The sequence below is a fragment of the Eublepharis macularius genome, chromosome 15 (genome assembly GCF_028583425.1).
Source record: "Eublepharis macularius isolate TG4126 chromosome 15, MPM_Emac_v1.0, whole genome shotgun sequence".
Taxonomy (NCBI): domain Eukaryota; kingdom Metazoa; phylum Chordata; class Lepidosauria; order Squamata; family Eublepharidae; genus Eublepharis; species Eublepharis macularius.
In genome coordinates this window covers 37,165,597-37,187,691 of record NC_072804.1, presented here as the reverse complement: position 1 = coordinate 37,187,691, position 22,095 = coordinate 37,165,597, and the positions used below count along the sequence as shown (strand labels likewise).

At 44.7% G+C, this 22,095-nt stretch overlaps 2 protein-coding genes across 4 annotated transcripts; one reads left to right on the top strand and one right to left on the bottom strand.

The window, feature by feature from the left end:
• Positions 1 to 1,703: 1,703 nt before the first annotated feature.
• DCDC2B (doublecortin domain containing 2B) lies at positions 1,704 to 17,214 on the top strand. Of its 2 annotated transcripts, XM_055000099.1 has the most exons (11): positions 1,704 to 2,102; positions 5,831 to 5,888; positions 9,250 to 9,326; positions 10,222 to 10,353; positions 11,424 to 11,570; positions 11,919 to 11,958; positions 12,385 to 12,453; positions 14,293 to 14,482; positions 15,242 to 15,345; positions 15,903 to 15,965; positions 16,982 to 17,214. In XM_055000099.1, the coding sequence occupies exons 1-11, from the start codon at positions 1,825 to 1,827 to the stop codon at positions 17,063 to 17,065; spliced, it is 1,242 nt and encodes a 413-aa protein (XP_054856074.1). In that variant the 5' UTR covers positions 1,704 to 1,824; the 3' UTR covers positions 17,066 to 17,214. The 2 variants fall into 2 exon arrangements, with proteins under 2 accessions (XP_054856074.1, XP_054856075.1); XM_055000100.1 differs by lacking the exons at positions 5,831 to 5,888; positions 9,250 to 9,326.
• TMEM234 (transmembrane protein 234) lies at positions 17,192 to 22,072 on the bottom strand. Of its 2 annotated transcripts, none has more exons than XM_055000102.1 (5): positions 21,649 to 22,072; positions 20,502 to 20,653; positions 19,328 to 19,394; positions 18,091 to 18,232; positions 17,192 to 17,735 (listed from the first exon to the last, which is right to left on the bottom strand). In XM_055000102.1, exons 1-5 carry the CDS (start codon positions 21,659 to 21,661, stop codon positions 17,681 to 17,683), a joined length of 429 nt encoding a protein of 142 aa, XP_054856077.1. In that variant the 5' UTR covers positions 21,662 to 22,072; the 3' UTR covers positions 17,192 to 17,680. The 2 variants fall into 2 exon arrangements, with proteins under 2 accessions (XP_054856077.1, XP_054856078.1); XM_055000103.1 differs by having other exon boundaries at positions 18,140 to 18,232; positions 21,649 to 22,056.
• Between the last annotated feature and the right edge of the window lie 23 nt (positions 22,073 to 22,095).

The window sequence follows — 22,095 nt, the reverse complement described above, 5'->3', positions numbered from 1 at the left end:
AGTAGTTGTCACCACAGCTTAGCCCAGGGTTTTGTGTAACTCCAGCTGCTGACCCTGGTTGGGTACTGTCAACCAAAGAAACAGATAAGGCAAGATTTGTGGGGGAGGGGTGCTTTGTGATGCAGAGGACATGTCAGCGGTTAGGTGAGAAACTGCCAGCCCATCTTTCATAAGCTAGTCAGCTGTTGCCTGTTGCTGCTGCTTTTGGGATTGGTCCTGATATAGGTGAGCCGTTCCTGTGCTCTCTCTGGTGACTCCTGACTTTTGGGAAGCAGAGAATACTGGAGCGCTCCTGGTGGCTCTTGAGCGGTGATGTCTTAAAGATTTCCTGCTCTCCTACAAGTCATCCCCAGCTTTGAGATCATCTTCTAAAACCCTTCCAGAAGTGGGAAGGGGTTGTTACTTAGAGCACAGCATCTGCTTGGAATGCAGAAGACCCCAGGTTCAATCCCAGGCATTTCCGGTTAAAGGATGCAACAGTAGGTGATGTGATGTGAAAGTGACAGTATTAGCTATTAAGGACAGGGTCTTTTCCATTGTGGTGCCTTGGTCGGGGAATGCCTGCACTCACAAAGAACTCTGTTTTGTTTTGTCTACAGCAGACTGTTCCTCATCTGGAATATGCTGTTGGTTTTTCCTTTGTAATATGTTACAGCTTTTTAAAAAACAAATATAAGCTGTATATTGACTATAGTAGTCACGAGAAAATAACAGAATTACACCAGCACAAAAAATTGTGATTGGTTATAATCTCTGCTCATTAGAGAGCATCTTGTTTGACCTTGTGATCTGTGGTGTTGGATTTGTGCAGTGGGGTATGCATATGTGAAGGGCATTGGACTGCAGCAGAAAGTTCTGGCTAAATCCATCTCTTGGCTGTTTTCACTTGATACATAACATTGTCATGCTTTGGTGCTGGCATCTCCTTGAGCGGTCCTAAAAGTTTGGGTTTGATTATCCTTTTCAGAGCGAAGAGATTGTTTTCCTTGCTAACATCTTGGTGTACACAGTTAAGTCCTTATGGAAAAGGTCGTGTGACTGTTGAGAAAATTTCCAAGAGAGCAAACATGGGGGAGGCTGAAACGTCATTTAGTTGTGTTGCTAAATTTCAGGAGGCTGTCCTGAAATGACTTAATGAGATTATTGCTTCTGTATGTATGATTGCTCTTATGACGTGTGTTACTTCCAGAACTGTAAATTTTTTATGATTTGATTGCTGCTGTGATTTATGATCTTGATAAATTGTTTTCTTATTATTGATAAAATGGGAAAATTAACAACCTACTTCACTGGGTTGTTGGATAGACACGTGGAATAAAAGTTGTACTTGGTTTTTTTATTGAAATGGTAACTGAATTCTACATTCTTGAGTATTATGGGATGGTACTAGTACAGTGATATAAGACATTTTCTCAGAAAAGGAGAGTCACCAGGGATCCAGGCTGCCAGCAGTCATGCTTTTAATCCTAGACCATTCAAGTTACTTAGAGAAAAAGAACTTTGCACATTCTTGGTTGTATCATGTATTCCATGGCTTGAGTAGTAACACAATTGAAAAATAGGTTCTGTTGCCAAACTGAGGCTCAAATTATTGTGTCCAATAGCCTCTCACATTCCTGGCCAACCCATGAAACTTCCTCCTCCCAGCAGAGTTTGACACTATGGAAACACTAGAGTTGTTGTCAGGACAGAGCTTGGCAAAGGGAGAGGGGAATCAGGTGGCAGGGTTTGCATCTCACTTGTGAAAGTTCAGTGGAGCTTCTTCCACTCTTTGCCAAGGAACTTCCTCTGGATAAACAGCCTAGAGCCTGCAGACTGAGTGGGATGCGCTCCGAGGCCCTAGCCGCGGTGCCTCCTGCCAAGAACGTAGTGATCTATCGGAACGGGGACCCCTTCTTTCATGGCAGGAAGTATGTGGTCAGCCAGCGCCGCTTCTTGACCTTTGAGGCCTTCTTGAATGAGGTGACCAGCACGATCCAGGCCCCTGTAGCTGTCAGGAGCATCTATACTCCCAGGCAGGGCCATCGAGTCAATGACCTGGAAGAGCTACATAATGGTTGCCAGTACGTCGCTGCAGGCTTTGAGCGGTTCAAGAAGCTGGAGTGAGTAGTCTTTGGAGGGCCAAGGAGGGTCACAAGGGTGGACTGGACCACAAGCTTTACCAACATGCCCTCTCTTATGAGGAATCTCCCAGGGATGCATTTGAAACACAGGGTCCACCCACACAGCGGCTGCTTATGTTTGCATCCCGAAGGCACTTCATCCCTGGTTCCTTCCCTGCAGACAAGCTTGCCTGCTGCAGAAAGCCAATAATGCAGGTGGTGAATCTGTTGGTTGTGCGAGGTGGTGCTAGGATTATGGACATTTGGCCTTTCCTGAACAGATAATCTTGTTTATCCCTCTTTGTTTTTCACCTGAGGCCCCATTTGAGATATTGCGGGGGGGGAGGTCCCTTACACCCCTAGAACGCTTCCTTTGGAGAGGTGTTGGATGGATTTTGCTCAAGAGCTCGCTGGCATCCACATCTAAAACTTAGCTATATTAGCTGCGACACATAGAGAATGCAGTTAATAAATCAGATGTGCATATTTGCTCTGCTGTGGCTTCATTAAGGTCCACCTGTTCCCTGTTTATGGCAAAATGTGGTTTGGACCACAAAAGATCCTGGCCAACAACTTTATTGTCCATGCTGCACCACTCAAAAAGCTACTTAGTTCTTTAGCTTCTGGACTTGCAACTGGGAGTTCTGGATCTAGCCCAGGGTCTGCCAGTTACTGAGCCGTATAGGTTTATCTCTCTGCGAGACACACGGATGGGTCCTGTTCAGAGACTGGACAGGGATTGTTTGTTTTCTTTGCAGCCTGGAACTGGACAGCCCTCATTTTACCATTGGTTTTGTAATCGTTTTAAAATCTACTTTCTGGAGTGGAGAATGGTGCAGGGAGTTTAGTGTGCATTTCTTAATATTCTGAGAAGCCTGTAAAACAATCTTTTTCTTGTCTTGGTATGGGGAGAAGGGAACAGCTGTTGGGTCTCTTGAATGTTGTAGCACCTGGAAATCAGGTTGTGATTGTGAAAAACAAAAGCCCCAGTGCTATGCGACCCTGCAGACCCTTCTTTGTCCATTATTTCTAGGAGGGGCTGCTTTGCAGCACAGAAGTTGTGGAGGGAAGGAGTGCATAACCCTATCTCCACCAGCTGTTTTTTATCTGAACGCCCCTCCTTCTGCCTTCCTTGGTGCCTCTTATAGATCATCCTGGTGACAGAAAGTGCATCTGTTTAATGTATGGTGCCTAGTTACTGGAAGCACTTGTGGAATAAAAAAAATTATGTGTTGGAAGACAGGAAAAGTGTACTTCAGGTGTAGTAGAGGAGGAGTTGTGTTATATTAAGCCTCACCTTCCCGAGAATTCTGTTCACTGGCAGGTGGGTCAGCATTCCTGAGATGGAACGCTGCAGCATGTTTGTGAAGTTGGGTTGGGTACCTTGGTTGTAAGTGGGGATTATGACACCAGTGAGCCAGTGATGTCAGCGCCATGAGCACATCATAGCCATTATTTCCAGCACAGAGTTTGAATGTCTTGTGTTCACCTCACACTAGAGACATGTGAAGGAAGGTAAAGGGAGTGGCGGTTGGTTTGACTTCTGGCTTGGCTTATCTAGCAGCCCACCAGGAATATCTTTGAACTTCTGGTAGGTACCAAGTTCTGCTTAAGGCACAAGTAAACAAAGGAATAGCTGGTGGCCAGCCTTTAGCTCAGGGGTCTGACATTTGCTGAAATGTGAGTTTGATCTTGCACCTGAGAGTGGGTGCAGTGTACTAGGCTATACTGTTGTTCAGGAAGTCCTGTTTTCAAATCTCTCTGCTATGATCTCACCAGGTGGCCTTAGGCTACCCAATTTCTCTTAGGGTTGCTTCCTGCCCATCTGAGAGAAATCAAACAGACTTAGCTTATAAGTGCAGAGAAGTTAGCCGTGTTAGTCTGTGGTAGCAAAATCAAAAAGAGTCCAGTAGCACCTTTAAGACTAACCAATTTTATTTTAGCATAAGCTTTCGAGAATCAAGTTCTCTTCGTCAGATGCCTGATACAGAGACTGTACAGAGTCCAGTCTCTGTATCAGGCATCTGACGAAGAGAACTTGATTCTCGAAAGCTTATGCTAAAATAAAATTGGTTAGTCTTAAAGGTGCTACTGGACTCTTTTTGATTTAGCTTATAAGATAATTCAAAAGTTTATAATAATACTTAGCATTAATATATCATCTGGAATTCTTGGATCAGCAGTATAAAGTCTGCTGTAGAGTTAGGATTACATGTAAATAATACCTTGTGTGCAGGAAAAAAAGAGGATACAGTTGCCTGTGAAGTTTTAACAGAAATTATACTCTGAATTAGAAAGGGGTGATGCTCCCACAACATTGACCTTTACCCACTGGCTCCCTTCTGTGTGTGTCAAAATGCAAAAGGGTTTGCCTCCCTGCTTGTTGGGAGGGATGGCCTGTATGCCAGGGAGGGAAGTTTCCTTCCTTCTGTAATGAAAAAAGAACATCAAGAAGAGGGGAGAATACACAAAAGGGACTCTTGAACCCTTCTCTTCACCTGGTGTGAAAATCAGCCAAGGGCTTGGTAGAGCTGTCCGCTTTTGGAACACCAGAGATGCTCCTTCCTTCCTGCCTATGGATAAACACAGCCTCTAAAGCTGAATTATTTACTTCATTTATATCCCAACTTTCTCCAAATGGACACAGAGTGGCTTACATTGTTCTCCTCTCCTCCAGCAACCCTGTGAAGTAGGTTAGGCTGAGAATACGTGACTCGCCCAAAGCCACCCAGTGAGCTTCCATGGCAGAGCGGGGATTTGAACCTGGATCACTCTCAACCACTACACCTATCCCAAGTATGCACCACCATGTGTCTACATTTTACAACCAATACACAGGTTGCTTATTGGTATTCACAGGAAAGAAAACAGCAGCACCTTGCAGAGCACCTTGCAGGCAACCATTGTTAGCTGGATGCTAGAGAAAAGAGCAATTTTTTCTTGTTTTCTTTTTCTGAAATCAAATTCCATGTGGCAGTTTGCATTTGCGGAGATAAAATGCCTTAAACTTGAATGTCCCTCTGAACACCCCCAAAGTGGCTTTGAGCACCACAGTTGTTATCACTCACAAAGTGGAGTTTTAAAATTCTTTGTAAACAGGCTAGTACTTATTCTTTGATGATGCCTAGGTGGTGTAAAATAGACGGATTTGGAAGAACTATGAATCCTGCCTCAGCTATGGATTGCTGGCATAGACTTGTGCAAGTCTCCAGCCTGTGCCTGCAAAATAGGAGTAAGTGTTCTACCTGCCAGAGTTGTTGTGAAAACAAAATAAATGTAGAAAAGCATTAGCGTGTCATACCCATATTGCCATAACAATATAGGCGTGTGGTGGCGGATAATCTTTCATATAACCTTGTTTGTAACTGTTATAGCTATGAACCTATGAAGTCCTGATGAGGACAGTAAGCTTCCCAAAGATTCCTTTTTAAATGTTTGGTGTTTATATATCATAAACTGCCCAAATAAGCTACATTTCACCTGGCTTTTTGTTGTTATGAATAATTCTTGGTTTTGTAGAGGCTAATCCATCTCATTGTGCAACAGTTTGCAAAGAAAAGCACATATAAGCTGTCTGTCCATCATACAGATGGGAAGAGCAAGGCTTGGAGAACAGCAGGCAAATACCACCCAAGTGGGTCTGCCAGAAGTGAGATTGGAATCCAACTTCATCACTTACCACCAGACCTCATTGTGTTCACCGAGTTAATTTTCTTCTCACTTTTCAGCTACATAGCACCCGAAATGAAGCAGCTCAGTGAGCATCCAAAAAAAGATGGCACACAGGTGAGTGCCCAGCTGCCCCAAGCAGCTGGTTTGTAGCTGCTGCTGGGACCTGCTTTAACCCATGGTGGATCAGTGAGTTGCATAAAAGTTTTTAATTTAAATAATAAAATAGGTATAAAGTCCCTCTGATATTAGGAGCTGCACAGACATTAAGAAGAAGTCTTGCAAGCCCAGAAAGATGTCACTCCTCCCCCAACTTTGCCCGGTCAGTTCTGTATGAAGCAAAGGCATCTTTGCAGACCTAAGGGGCCCACCTAGCATCCTCAGCATCCTAAACCTGGAGGTTTGTGTGTTCATTTGTGCGTTCACTTTTCTCTGGAAAGCCCAGCTCGGTTTGTTTATGAGAGTTGTCTAAAGTGCTCTGGCTTTGAAGGACCTTGGTGTGATGGGACTTGTTCATTTCTGCTTTCTGTGTAAGCTTCAGCAGTGGTTGTAATATATTTGTTTATTTCATTTATGCCCCACTTTTCTCCTCATGAGGACCCAAGGTGGCTTACATTCTTCTCTCCATTTTATTCTCACAACTACAGCCCTGTGAGGTAGGTTAGACTATGTGACTGGCTCATGGTCACCCAGCAGGCTTCCATGGCAGAGTGGGGGTTCATCCAGATCCTAGACTGGCCCTCTACGTATTACACCACACCAGCTGTTTCGGTTCTAGGACTTGTCTTGCAATATTGGACTCTTCCTTTTTCTCTCCATCGTTTTCCTTCTCAAATAAACCAGATGAATTTTCAGTTTGGGCTGTGACTTCACTTAGGTTGTGTTACAACCCTCTGAATTATGAGGTTAGCGCCTTGGAGATTTGTCCCTCCCAGCATGAGAATTGGAAGCATGAGAGCTGGGAGGAGCCTTTTGGAATCATTCCATCCACCTTTGTATACAGAGATTTAGCACCCCTAGCAACACCACTCACACCATTGTGAAGAGGGCCTTTCAAGGCTTCTAGGTTTGTGACAGCAAAGCCCTCTGTCTTAGCAATGAGTTGTGTTGGGCAGGGCCAGTGTCAGCATACTCTTAGGTGGGGCAGCTGCCAGGGCTTTTGACTTCCAACAGGGCCCACTGCTGCTGTCTCTCTACTCACGCATCTCCTCTGATACCTGCACTCACACCCTTCCACTGCCTGCTTATGATTGCTTCCTCATCTCTGCTCCCAGCAGCATGCACTGCCCAGCACAAAGCATCAGCATTCCTGGTGGCCTTGGCAGTGGTGTTCCTAGCTGCACTCACCACCTAGCACCACTGGGGGGAAGACATGCAGGTAGTGTGGGCAGCTGTGATTACAGGTGGTGGGAGGGCTTGTGACTGGGCAGAGGACAGGCAGAGGCACATGAGTGGGGGGGGGCAAGAGAGGGCTGAGCACTCTCTGCCCAGGGCCCACCAAAAACTGGAACCGGACCTGATATTGGAGAGGAGAAGCCTGGATGTGAGCAGGGACTGCTAAGGGTGTCTGCACATTCTGTCCTCTTATGACCTTGAGGTTAGGTTTAGTCTGTCTGTATCAAAGTAGAGGGGTTTCTGTGGAAGATGGATGAGTTTACAGACTTGGCTGATGAATTCTGGAGGTGACTGGCTTGTAGCAGAGGTACATGCATGATAAGTACATGCTTCTCATTTATGCATATAGCACACACCACAACAGGAAAGGGATGCCTCTGCTTTGTGTGTGTTTGTGGATGTGTGCTTTTTGACACTCCTGTCATCCTCCTCCCTCTGAATGATCACAGCCATTCCAACCTCCAAAGGTGGAGGTAGAAAGTGCTGTCAAGTGATTAGCGGACTTATGGTGACCCCTCTCCCGGGGTTTTCAAGGCAAGAGATGTTCAGAGAGCTGATTTGCCATTATCTGCCTCTGCAACCTTGGACTTCTTTTTTGGAGGTCTCCCATCCAATTACTGACCAAGGCCAACCCTGCTTAGCTTCCAAGAACTGATGAAATCAGGCTGGACTGGACTATCCAGGTCAAGGTTTGCTTCCTTTACACCTAGTCAATAGTTGCCTGAAGCTTTTAGGCAGGAAAGTGCCTCTATACTTGGGTTGCTTCCTCTTTGTGCTTATAGTGGAATTAATTACTTTCTATTCCCTCTTAGCATTTATTAGTCAATTCTTAATTATTTCTTGGTTGTTTTTTGGCTAGGGATAGGAGATGAACATTGCCTTTCACTTGCATTTTTTTAAACGTTATGATTGTTAAAGAATTACATTTTATAATAAAAAGAGCAATAGATTTGACTACAAAGTGAAACACAATGCTTATGAAACTATTCCTCTCCTGATAATTAGCTACTGATTCCAGAATACCACAGGAAGTAATTGATCTAAACAAGAAAGCAAAAGGAAAATCTCAAAAAGAATTAGAACCTTAGTTGAAATGGGACTTCAGAGAAAACACACAGCAGGCTTATGCACACTGATGGGCACTGCTGGCTTCTTACGGGAAATATTGCACTGCATCAAGTGACTTGTAGAACTCCAGTTTCAATTTTCTTGCAGCTGATTGTGGAAAGGAAATGACTAAGCAGTGCAAAAAGGTCCTAGTATGGAAGCAACCACATATTCAGAGTATATTTTCTCACCTTACTATTGAATAAGCACAGCCCTGCTCAAGGTTAAGGCCAGTAACAACCCCCAGACTATGATGGAGGACAGGACGTTTTGAGGATTGCTACAATAAAAAACAAATACGGAATGTTGCAAAGAAATTGGTTTTCTGTGGCCTCCTTTCTTTGCTTGATTGCTGAAACAGAACTGCACAAGACTGACTGAGAGCTGCTCATTTTGTGTGGAAAACCTGGGATGAACTGGAACAGCCCTTGAGCAAGCTTGAGCCAGCCCCTGTTGATATAAGTGCTGCAGTCTGGGTCCAAGTCGGGCTGCCACTTGTGGCTGGCTGGTGATCTCCCGGAATTACAACTGATCTCCAGGCCACAGAGATCACTTACCCTGGAGAAAACGGCTGCTTTGGAGGGCAGACTTTGGAATTATTCCATGCTGAAGTCCTTTCCATCCACAAACCCTGCCTTCTCCAGGCTTCACCCCCCAAATCTCCAGGAATTTCCCAACTTGGAGCTGGCAACCCTAGGTCCAAGTCGAGCGGCCTCTGAGCCACTGCTGTCACCTAAGGGGCCACTTGGCTTGGCTTGCTCCTGGCTGCCAGTAGTCCTCCGGTGCAGTGGCCCTCCAGGAAATTTCCTGGCAAGCCAAAAGGCCAATCCACTCCTGAGGTAACTACATTTCTAAGTCTTAGGGAGAACAGAATCCTGTTTCTGTTTTGGGATGCACAAATCCTCTCAGCATTTTTGGGTGGAATGAATAGTGATTCTTCATTTAGCTCAGTTCCCCCTTGCTGTTTGACCTTTAGAGCCATCCAGTTATTTCCCGGAGGACAAACGTTTTGGAGCGATGGAGGAGACAGGTGAACGTGCCCTGCGTTATACAGTGAGTGACTCCCTGCTTCTGACGAAGAGAACTGTGATTCTCGAAAGCTTATGCTACAATAAAGTTGGTTAGTCTTAAAGGTGCTACTGGACTCTTTTTGATCCTGCTTTCTGTGTAAGGTACTTTTTGGGGACAGTGACATAAGAAATGTAGGTTGGGGCCTGTGGGGATTTTCTGCTTATATCAGTGCTTTCCTTTGTGTTGTTGTGATCCTGGGCCTGTAGGCCTCAAGGAAGCCTCTCTCCACAAAGGCCTGTCCTGGTTGGAAAATTCCTCGAGATTTGGGGGGTGGATCCTGGGGAGGGCAAGGATTGGGGAGGAACCTCAGCAGGGTATTCTTTATTTGTTTATTTATGCCATTTATAGTCTGCCTTTCTCCCTGTGACTCAAGGCAGATTACATAGTGTGAGATTAGTACAGTCAATATCAAGGTCATTTCAATAAACAATGCCATAGGGTAAATAAATGCAAGTTTACAAAGACATAACATTAGTGAAAATCCAATACAGAGTTGAAGAAATGCTGAAACTGAGCACAAGCAGTTCTAGGACTGACATTAGACAACATAGAACTACCCAGTAGGATCATGCTTAAAAGCAACAGATAGGATGTAAGGCAACATAGTGGTGAAGTCTATGGTCCCCGACTCTTTAGTGAAGCATCTCTTTGAGACCAGGGTTTGGCTCCTCTGCAGAGGGGACGTGTGCACAGGGTCTTCTAGGGGAAAGAATGCTTGAAGCACTGAGATTGCAGCATGTGAATACCTCTGAATATGCCTGTGTATAAAAGATATCCCGGCTAGAGGATTCTGCCATAGAGCGTCTGTCAGTCTGTAGGACTTGGGATCTGTCATTGTCATCAGTCTAATGCTTTGCTTTTTGCTTATTCTTTCTAGTGTTTTTCGTAACGGGGACTTGCTCAGCCCTCCTTTCCGCCTGAGCCTTACTAAGAGTACCCTGCAGCAATGGAACTCTGTCTTAAGCCTGTCGTCGAAGAAGGCAAACCTGCACAGTGGAGCTGTCCGAAAGTGTGTTGTCTGAGTAAATGCGCCCAACTCCCTTTTCTGCCTAGTTTTAAAAAGGCAGAAGTTCTGCCTAGTTTTAAAATTATTCCTGTCCATGGGCTGTGGACTGCCTCATGCTCAGAGTGTTTCTGGGAATAGCTTGAAGGTGCCTCCATGTGGAGGCTCTTGGCATATTAAAGCCCTGGTGGCAGTGTGTGTTCTGGCACTGTGGTAGGGCTCTCTTCCAAGAAGTGTGGGCATCACCCAATTGTTCCTCTGAGTCTGTGCTGTTGACAGGGGATTAGTCAACCACCTCAGGTATTGCTGATGAACACATGACAGATCAGCGCTTACAGATGTATACCAGTTTAACTATCCTGGTGTTTCCTCCAATGAATCTTGGGAACTGTACTTTGGCAAAGGTGCTGAGAATTCTGCTCGAGATCCCCTTGGCAGAATTAACTCCCAAGGTTCCACAGGGAGAGGGAATTACGATTAAACCAGTTTATGTCTGTGGTATCAATATCCTCTATTTATCTCTTTATAGTATTTCCATTCCCCCCCCCCACAGGTCTTTATTATTTTAAAATGAAGGCATGCGGTTTATTTAGAAAGACTGTTAGCACTTCAAAATTTGAAATATTTGCAACTGTTATGAAAATCCAGATGAAGTGACAGTCAAGCAAAGTGAAATTCTGATTTAGTAGAGTGTTGACATTCTGAGTGTATGCTTGTGCCATGATGTCTCCTTCGGACACTAACAGTATTTACGATGTCATCATGACACAATCTTGTATCTCAACTCCTGAACCTATTTCCAAGATGCAAAATACAGTCATACTAATATGATACTTAACCCAAGTACAGAAGTCACAATGACATTTAGTATGTTTACAATTAGTATGTAATTAATTTCCTTCTCCACCATTCAGGGGGGTAGATTGTAAAGTGAGGCCTCTTGCAAGCAGAATTTCTGAGTCATTTCAGATCTATGGCGACCTTTCAAAGATGGGACTTACTTTTGACACTGCATATCATTTTCCATCATTCATTGTTTCCCCCAAAACCACCTTCTCCCACTTTGTCTCTGCCAGGCTCTGCCGGCTGAATGGTGATGCCGTTTCTTGTGGTGAAGAACTGATGAGTGGGGGCTACTACGTAGCAGTGGGGACAGAGAAGTACAAGAACCTGCCCTATGTGGAGCTGCTGGTGCCCCAAAAGGTCGTGCATCGGTCCTTTCGGTGGGTGAAAGAGACTATCATAGAATCAGAGGGGTACTACAGACCATCTACACTAACCCCTGCCCAGTGTGGGAACAGCCTGAAGCACCCCTGACAAGTATTCATCTAGCTGCTCCTTGAAGACTGTCAGTGAGGGGGAACCCACCCCATCCTCAGGCAGCTGATTCTCTGCTGGTGGTTGTGTTTGCCACGTGCATTTCTGTAGTCCCACTGTCTCTTGTTTAGAATAATCCCTTGGAATAAATAAAATTGGGGGGGGGGGGAAGAGAATGCACTACTACCCGTCTCTCCAGTTTCTTTTTCTCTAGCAATGTCTACCTTGTGCATTTGCTGTCTCTTTGCTTTTAGGAACTACCCCAGTAACAGGAGGAGGAATTGCAATCAAGAAGTAAGTGCATTTGTAGGGGAGGGGGGGGGGATCACATTCTTAGAAATAATATTAATTCAGGATTACACCTGTAATAGGTGGTGAGGGGGCAGTGCATCCAGAAGGCATCTTATCCGCTGCTGGCTAGGCGTTGACTTCCTCATGTTAGATTTTTTTTCCTAGATAGGATGATTGTTGCCAATCATTTCCCCACCTTTCCCCACCAAAGGTGGATGCTGGCTTCTGAATGGTTGTGGGAACTAGGTTGCTGTGGAGGGCAGAGAATGGCCATTCTTTAATCTTTTGGGGGAGCCTGGCGTGCTGTCAATGGGAATTGTCTTGTTGGGGATGTGTTGAATAGATCTTGCTGATCGCTGAAAAGAAGTGGCTGAGGCCAACAAATGTGTCACATACCCTTATGGAAACCCTTTCTTGTCCTGTTCTCAGTTTGGCAAACTCCACTTGGCTTCTCAAGATGGTGCCAGTGACTCAGCGCTTCTTGAAACGCCAAAGCAGGTAACAGCTGAGGGCACTCCTGGATTTAAGGATGAAAAACAGGCCTGCATTCAAAAGTTTCTTTGGAGGCTTATGGAATAATTGTTCATGTAGATCTAAGTTTTTGCATATGCAGCTGGTTTTCTAAAAAAAAAAAACCGGAAGTCTTTATGCAATACAATATTATCCTTGCAAATTAGTTTGGATGTTAACAAGAGAAACCTTTCAAGGTTGGGGAACTTTAAAAATCTGTTTTAGCTCAAATCATTAAAAACATTTAAAAACATATTTCCTTTTTCCAAAGGATGGGATATAAATGCAACTGTGTAACATCCATATCAGTGCTGGAAATTTAGGATTACTATTATTTAGTGCATTTTTAGCCCTATTCCTCCTAAGATCCTCAAGGTGGCATACATGACTCTCCTTGCCCATTTTATCCTCTCAGCAAGAGAGCCTGAGAAGGAGTGACTGGCCCATGGACACCTGGTAAAGTTTCATGGCAGGCAGGGATTTGAACCCGAGTCTCCCTGGTCCTAGTCCACCTCCTTAACCACTATACAAACTTACTACAAGATGCTCATGAAGCTAAGTATACTCATTTTCTAAGCAGCTGGTGTCATGTTTACTATAAGGGGGTACCTGTCAAAGATGGCTGTATCCACAAGCTGCCTTGAGTGGGAGGTCCAAAGCAAAACACTCAAAACTGGGAGAGTCCTCAATTCCAAGGTAATTCTTCACTGCCTCCAGCCTCTCTGACTAAACCCTCAGCTGTGGATCCAAGAGGCAAGCTCCCTAGCCCTACCAGATTTTAACCAAGATGTCAGCCCTGCAGAGTAGGTCACCTGCACACTGAGTTCTAAAATAATTATTTAGGTATCTGGTACTGGATTAAGATTGAAGCTTTCAAATCCCCAAAGAACACACAAACAAATTTATTAACAGAAGTGCAACAGGATAGAGACAATGTGCGAACAGAGAGGAAAACAACAGAACTAGCTAGTCCTTCCTAGCACACTAACTGATTTTCAGTCTCCCAGCCCAAGATTACTTTTCAGGCTAAAACAAGAGAGCCCAAAGGGTTCCAAAGTCTCAGGATCCAAAGATCCTGGGCTGGCACCAATCGAGGTAAGCCGGTCCAGAGCACAAAAGCAGGTAACAGAAATCCTTCAGCAACCATACAGATTCCAAAAGCAATAGGGTGCGAGCGAGCATGAGATCCCTTGTTTTATCTAAAACTGTAGCAACTGGCCTGATCCCGATTGCCACTCAAGGACAGTGCACATACTCTCACCCAAGGTCCTTTGCTAGAATAATACAATGCTGTGCAAGACCTTGAAGCTATGACCTTATTGCACTGGTGTAGTTCAGTCCCAGCTCTGAAACTACAGGGTGATGATGACTTTACAAACTTCTGTTGGAGCCCAAGCCCAAACTGAACCAAGAAACAGACTGGGACAAGTCAGTTTCTTGACAGTACCTACTATGTTCCAAGATCCTTTCAGCACTTAAGCATCCAGTGGGAAAAGAAAGTTACTGGTGAATCTTCTACATCTGTACTGGTTGTCCTTGAAGCTGCCCTGCTTCTGTCTCAAACCTTTCAGCAGGCTCATAAATGATTTTGACTCACCTTGCAGCTTGGTTGGTGTAAAGTGCCTCCCTGTGCAAGTGAGCTAGGGGCTCACAGACGTCAGCTCTGGTGACTTGTGTGGTCTTGAAGGTATGCACAGGAGCACTGCCACAGTGGACAGTGTTGAGTCCTAGCTCACACGTGACGGAGCTTATATAACAAGCCCTCAATGAAACTGGCCCCAAGCAATACCTGACTTGACCTCTGTTTTCCTTGAATGGGATTTTCAGCTGGATCCCCGGAGGGTGCAGTCTACAGGAGTTGTAGTGAAAGAGAGAGCTCCAAGCCCTTATCCAGCAGTGCATGAAAAAGCCAGGAAATATCTACACAGTGAGGAGGAGGGACAGAAGAGTATCATTCATACAAAGCCAGTCCTTGTTCGGCAGATCAGCCAGAACTTTCGTCAGTGGTCTGATGAAGGTAAAAAAGATGTTTGCTTTAAGATTCTTAGGAACTATATAAGGCAGCAGTATTGGTGGAGGACTGTGGAGTTCCTTGGGAGATCATAGGATGAAGATGCTTGGTTTATACAAGGGGGGTAAGCCCTCATCAGAAGTATCCCACAAGTAGGAGTATTCATAACTATGACAAGGGAGACAGAAACTGGATTCATTGTGAAATAGAGTAAGGCCACTGTTTTAAGCATAAAGGTCTGAATTTTCCTCTGCTAACTCAGATAGGCAATTAGGAATAACAACTTTTAGAACAGAGGGTGACGCTCCTAAACAAGTCTGAGTGCTCAGCTCATGGGATTCTAGCGTGCCCCTGACCTGGATGGCCCAGGCTAGCAGGATCTGCCCTGGTTAGTATTTGGATGGGAGACCAGCAAGGAAGTCCAGGAAATCACAAATCACCTTTCTGGCTTTAAAAATCCAACAGGGTTTTTGCCCTGACCTGAATGGCCCAGGCTAGCCCAACCTTGTCAGATCTTGGAAGCTAAGCATGGTTAGCCCTGGCTAGTATTTAGATGGGAGACCCCCAAGGAAGCCCAGGCTTGCTGTGCAGAGGTGACTATGGCCAATCACCTGTTTGTCTCTTGCTTTGAAAACCCAATGAAGCTGCCATCCGTTGACCACAACTTGATAGCACTTTACACACACCTTCTAGTGGGACAATCCCATTTTTTTCAAGCAATGGTATGAACAAGAATGCTCATAAAATGTTTTTATTTATCTTCAGAAGAAGGAAGTGTTTATAAAATGAAAGGATCAAGAAAAGAAATGCAGGGTGCCCAGGAAGTCGGGGAGGATGAAGACACACAGGTGGAATTACCTGTTGACCAGGTATGCAGGGTCCATTTGGGTCTGATCAGAATCTTCTGGGATTTTTAAAAAATAAGCACTTTGGTACCAGAAAGAAGTAACTGGACTCTGGTGAATGTTAAAAGCTTCCTCAGAGACACCTGGGCTGGAGCAGTTGCTGCTCAAATATTTCCTGAAGTTGGGTGGTACTTTTAAATCGTATTCTGGACCCCTGTTGGATTGCTCGCTGAGGGGACTGCCCTCTTGCTGCAGGTGCTGCCACTGTAGCAACAGGACTGCAGTGGATTGTGCCCAGTGTATTTTGAATTAACGACTCTTTCTCATCATGGTAAACAATGAACGACTTCAAACGTTGAGATGTCTAGGAGTGGGCAGGCCCATGTGTCTCTGAACATGATGATTTATGTCATTCTTCCTAAATTCATTGAAGCTGAAACAGGTATTCTCAAACGTTAACTGCCTTTTGAACAAGGTGGTTACAGGATACTTTCCCCTGTTTTTAGAAATTAACGGCTGCTTCTTCAAGACCCTAGGATGTGGCTGTTTCCTGAGATTTCTGTATGTTTTTTCCCCCTCAGAGAGTCGCAGAGATGGTGGAAGAGGATGCTATGCTGAAAACTAAAAAATGGCACCCTAACAAGGTAACGAACCTTGGTGACATCTAGATTGGGCTACTACAATATGCTCTACCTAGGGCTGTCCTTGCATACTGTTCAGAATCTTCAGTTGATAGAGCACTGCAGCCAAAATGCTGACGAGTCGGTTGTAGGGACTCGTTATATCACTCGTGTCTTGGTCCATTTGCACCAGCTTCCAATTTGTTTCTGTGCCCAATACAAGGTGCTGTTATTGACCTTTAAAGTCCTATATGGATTGTGACCAGCATACCTTAAGGACCGCCTTCTCTCATATGTATCTACCTGTTCACTCTGGTCGTATTTGGAGGCCCTGATTCAGGTGCCCCCGCCATATAAGGCTAGGTGGGTGGCAACCCAAGAAAGGCCTTTAGAACTCCCTCCCCATAGAGATTTGTCTCTCACCCTCCACTGCTGTTATTCCCCAGCAAGTAAAGACTTTTTTGTTTTGTCTGGCATACCCCCAAATAACTGCTATCGGTCCTCCTCCCTGTTCTTTATGTTGAGTGTTCATGTGGCTGTATTTATTGAATTGTTAAATTTCATTGTTTTAAAATGTCATTGTAAATTGTTGTTAGTGTTTTAATGTTTGCCATGTTGGGGACCCTGTTTTGGGTGGAAAGGTGGCATATAAATGTTAGCGTTTTAATGTTTGCCACGTTGGGGACCCTGTTTTAGGTGGAAAGGTGGCATATAAATGTTGTTAGCGTTTTAATGTTTGCCACCTTGGGGACCCAATTTTGGGTGGTGGCGTATAAATGTTTTAAATAAATAAATGTTCACCAGAAATAACAAATGTGGTGAATAACTTCAGCTCACGGCAGAGTTTATTCTAGAAACCTCCTTATTCTAGAAACCTCTAGATGCTGTGACCTCCTCCTGCTTCCCTCCTCCTCTACTGACAGCTCTTCTTAGCCTCCTCCAGCAGTTAAAACCCAGTTCCATCTTCCTTCACAAGTTATCCAAATGATTTATTCTAAAATGTTTGGAGTTAATTCACTATCCCTGTGTATCTTTCTAAGAATGTCCCCATGAAACAAAAGGGGAAAGTGCAGAAGGCAAGGATTCAGCGTGGTGCCGGTGACTCGGGGGACGAAACTCCATGACGGCCTGGCTTCCGCTCAGTTCTGGGAAACTCTGCTGGATATGAGAAACGACTGAGGGGAGAGAGACCCCAACATGTTTTCTTCTGGATTTCTGCTGACCTTGTCTAGATCCCTTACAGATTTTCTTAAATAAATTTATAAAACCAGAATGCGGTTGCTAATTCTGATTGAAATGAAGGCCTGGTGGCCACAGTTCCAGAGTGGTTTTGAAAAGGGAGAAAACGGGCCCAAACACAGCCTTTTTGAGGTGACTTTTGTCAAATTTGACCACAAACATACACAAGTGCAGTAGGAAATAAATAGAACACCAACATGTTCCATGCCACACCTGACTACAAAGAGTTTTTCTTCCATTCCTTTCTCCCCTTGTCTTCCTGATTTCCTCACTGACAGGAACACCCCAGTCAAATCTCAGCTCCTCCAGGGCTCTATGCAAGTAAGACAAAGGCTCTAAGAAGCATCAGGAAAGGAGTAACTCTATATGTTCCCACCAGGCTTTGGAAGTTCTGATGTGCATGAACTCCTGCAAGCTCCTCCACTGCAGAGCTTCCTGTCCCTTGGCCATAGTTACTGGTGTCTCTGGCACCTTCTCCTCATGGTTTCTCATTCACAGACTCAGCTATGCAAAGACCAACTCCCAAGACAGTCAGCAGCATCCCCAGGGCAGCACCTAGTGAAACACAACAAGTGCGAAATAAGCCTGGATCCTGAATGTGCTCATTGCTCAAGGTCAGGGTATTGAGTATTCAGAAAATAAGACTTTTGTCTAATTTATATTTATATAGACATCCCCACCTTGATAAGACTGCGTATATTCCTGGTACACGAATACTGAGAACAGCTGATCCGGGGGGGGGGGCGGATGTTTGGCATGCTCAAGCTTATAGAATCAGGGAGGGGAGAGGATTACCCCCTCAAACTCTCTCCCTCCCACTTTACAGGTTTCTTGTGGTTTCTATTCAACAGGATTTATTCATAGAAACTAGAAAAAAACATTTTCCCCACGAGCAAATCTTGTATCTAACCTATAGCAAAATGTAGACGAATGCTGTTTGGTCAAAAGGCAAGACCTACGTGAACTGCCAATGTCTTCTCCAAGCATCTTCCCAGTTGCCACCGTGAAGATCAAAGCCAAAGAATTGCAGAGAGGCACAACCAAGGTCAGTTCTGAAATGGATCCAATTTTTTTTAGAAGTCAACAAGAGAGGAAGCAGAGCAAGAAAAGCTTCTTGCAATTCTGGGGAGAATCTATCGGAAGAAAAAAGTAGCCATGCTGCAGTGGGAATACTGCCAGTTTGGCTCAGGTAAATAAGGTGAGCCACATGCTATAGGATGCAGGGGGAATATGATCAGCAGCTCAGACAAAGCAATTATAATGAGACTTGGGGACAAGGAGCTAAATTCACCCACTTACCTGTCCCAGTTTGAGCCATGCAGCTGTTAAGTTTTGACAAGAATATTCTTGAGACATCAAGATTTGGATAGCTACAAATGTCAGGAGCTTACATGGTAAGAGCTAGGGTTGTGTAGTGGTTAGAGTATCAGACTAGGATCTGGGAGAACAGGTTCGAATCCCCGCTCTGCCACAGAAGTTTGCTGGATGACTGTTAGCCAATCAAACTCAGCCTAACCACCTCTAAGGGTTGTGGTGAGGATAAAATGGAGGAGAGGAGAATTACGTTAAGCTCCCTTGAGTCCTCATTGGTAAGAAAAATGGGGGGGGGATAAATATTGGGATTTAACATAGAACTTTAAAGCGACGATGCACTTTGTATACATCAATGTGGTGTAGTCCTCGCAACAACTTTATAAGATATTGCAAGGGCTACACCACTTTAAACAGAGGGATTGTAGCTCAGTAGTAGAGAATCTGTTTTCCATGCAAAAAGTTCCAGGTTGAATCCACAGCATCTTGACTTAAAGGATGAAGAAGCCGGTGATGTGAATGACCCTGCCAGTCATAGACAATACCAGCTTTGACAGACCAGTATCAGGCAGCTGTGTGTATTACTGTCATTATACAGATGGCGGCTGGCCGTGGCCTTACCAAGGACTATCTAATGAGCTTCCCAATTTGTAGCACAGCTGCTGCTTTGGATGCTTGCTAGAATGGTACCCAAGAACATTCCCAGAAGCTATGGGGCAGCACCCATCCTGGCCATGTGCACTGGAGTTTCTGGGTGGGCCAAACGATTTGTAAATGCTGGAACTATTTTTACCTCTTCCACTTACGTCCCTAAAAAGTGGTAAGGAAGGACTAACCTGTGGAAGCCAAAGCAAGATAGAAGACAAGTGAGCCGCACTGGTTGAGTATAAATGGTATTGCATACTGTAAGAAAAAGTACAGAACATATGGTCAGATTTTCCCATTCCCTGGACTACAGCAGATTTGGGATACTGGGCGATGGGAGACCTAGTCTGGATTTGATTTAAACAGTGGAGGGAGGGAAGGGTTATGCTGACCCATTCTTTTGGCCCCATGCATCTCTGATCCGTGGCTAGCATCCACATAACACTTGTACTACTACAAATACTGACCCAAAGTCTCCTCTAGTTTCCAGCTATTCTAATTCTCCTTGCTGTTTGGAACATGGTTGTCCTTTTTCTCTCCTATGAAAGACACCACTATGCTGAAAACAACATTTGGAGGAAGCAAGGAGTCAAAATCGTGTTGTGAAGAGGTAAACTCCAGATTGGTTGGATACCCCAGTCTGGTGTTTCTTCATCACAGGAGTTAATCCAGCTTTTACCAACAGAAACACAGCAAAGGGATTTTTAAAAATAGGTTTTGCGATATCTAATCCATGAGGACATTTTGTCAGAGTTAGGAAGTAATTAGACTGGCAGCCAAAATCCTATCCATGCATTCTTGTAGAAAAGTTCCAGCTAGTTCAATAGGACTCACTTCAAAGTAAGTACATATAAATGATTGTAAGCCTTAAACCGTGAAGCACCCAGGGCCAGGGGCCTCATCCAGCCTGAATCCTCCTTCCAGCTCCTGTCCACACAGCTGCATCCTTTCTGTAGGGTTAGACCAATCTGCTTGGTTCAGATAGGAAATGTTCCTTCTGGCCGCCTCCTTGGCCAGGAATGGCATCTTTCAAACGTCCAGGAAATGTTGTACTCTCCAGCTCACAAATCTCCATGCCTGACCGTCTATTGCACTTTGCCTGTTGCCAGCTATTGCCTCCCTTACCAGATAGCCTCTCAAGGAGACCTTTAACCTAGAAGAGTCTTTGGCACCATAAGAAGCTAGTAATGGTTGGTCTTCCTCCTGGCTGCTCCTCTTTTGCTGCTGCCATCACACCTGGCTCTATGCACAGATTTGCCAATGGGTTCCTGCCTTCCATACTCTTTGTCTTCTCTAGGGCTGTGCCCCCTACTCTGGGCAACTTTGAAACACTAGGTGGAAGAGTTTTGGGGAAGCATTTTGTACCTTGTAATTGAGACAAAGGAATTTCATTTCTGCCAGCAGTTGTAGTGCCCAGTTGTCCTTCTTCACTCGTTCCAGCCCTTCAGTTCCTGTTTTCAAAAATGGGTTGGTTCCTCCCCAAAGAGCGGCCACCAAGACCAGAGCTGCAATTTCACCTGCAAGACAACCCTCAAATCATGTCGAAGCAACTTTCTAAGAATTTTTCAGAATACATTGGGGAAATGTAAAAGAGGGTGGTTGAAAAGTGGTTACAGTTGTTCCCACAGCCCAAGTGTGGATTCTAATATGTGTTGCACTGCAATCCTGTGTGTGCTTATTTGGATGTAAGCCCCCTTCAGCTCAACAGAGAATACTGATGATGAGTAAATATGAATTATGTTGGCCAGTCACTGTTTTAGCCTAGCCACCTAACTGGATTGCTGTGAGCAGGGATGTGAAAGCCTAGGGAAAACAGGAGAAAAACAACGCATCATCTCTTGACTTTTTAAAAATATATCTAGTGGAAAACCTGGAACTTTGGGAAGTATTCAAAAAAATTACAGAATATTTTGCTTTGGAATGAATGTAACCTTGTCTACAATTAATATGCGATATGTATAATGATTCTTTATTAAAGGGTTCAGTGTTCCTACAAAACTGAATTTGCTATCTAAATAGGTTGATATTCTATTGTGATGGCACAAGAATGTTTCTTTGCAAACAGTGCACTTTTTTACAATAAAATTTGCTTTCCAATTTCCATCCCCCATATCAAACTCTGTTTGCAAAAAGGCAGACGTGTGCTAAGATAGGATACATCAGTTTGCTGCTCCTTTTCAGGTATTATATATCTATAATTTTGCTTGTGTAAAACAAAGGTACTTCTAAATTCCCTAAATATGCCCAACAGTGACATTTCATATGCTGTTATAAATGATGCCGCTGGCGTTGTTAAAGCAGCAAAGTAAGTTTCGTTTTGATAGGAAAGTATCACCCCGCCAATATTTCACTCATCACTTCACAATTTCCAGGCATTTTACATCTTTATTTATGAGGGAAGAATCACATAGTGAAACTTGAGTTGCGGAGATCAGGGTTTGGGAAGGGAAGACCCACTCAGCGAGCGCCTCCTGCCCCTACTCCTCCCGAGCACCGGAGGTTGGTCTCTCACCCAGCGACGCCATGAAGGGAACGACTAGAGCCACTCAGAACAGCCAAAGTCGTCATTCGAGTGGAGGAACACGACCCGTCGCTCTATCTACTCCTTCTCTATAGTCTTATCATTTTTCTGTCTTTATGTCTGGCAAGCCGAGTACGGAAAGCGTCGAAAGCCGGAGGAAGTCAGATCATTTCAGGTTTCGAATTGGCCTCACGAGGCACTGTAACCATAGAGCTCAGCTATGAAACGACTAGAGCAACCACGCCTTGCTGGCCCCTCCATTCTTAAGCCCACCCGGCTTTTCTCTTTCACGCGCAGAGGCTTCCTGCACCATACAAAAGGGCTGCCATAAAGAAGCAGCTTCGACAAAGAGCTGCTGCTCGTTATTGCCGGAAGTTGAAATCTCCTGTTATGCCACGCGGGCCACACCCTGTTGCTTCCCAGGTCGGAAACAGGAAG

Coding starts and splice junctions, on each gene's coding strand:
- DCDC2B (XM_055000099.1), top strand. CDS start 1,825: ATGCGCTCCGAGGCCCTAGCCGCGGTGCCTCCTGCCAAGAACGTAGTG. Junction 11,571..11,918: donor GTCGTGCATCGGTCCTTTCG/GTGGGTGAAAGA, acceptor CTTTGCTTTTAG/GAACTACCCCAGTAACAGGA. Junction 15,346..15,902: donor TGGAATTACCTGTTGACCAG/GTATGCAGGGTC, acceptor TTTCCCCCTCAG/AGAGTCGCAGAGATGGTGGA.
- TMEM234 (XM_055000102.1), bottom strand. Junction 19,395..20,501: donor TCCTTTGTCTCAATTACAAG/GTACAAAATGCT, acceptor TTTTTCTTACAG/TATGCAATACCATTTATACT. Junction 18,233..19,327: donor TCTTGCTTTGGCTTCCACAG/GTTAGTCCTTCC, acceptor GATCCATTTCAG/AACTGACCTTGGTTGTGCCT.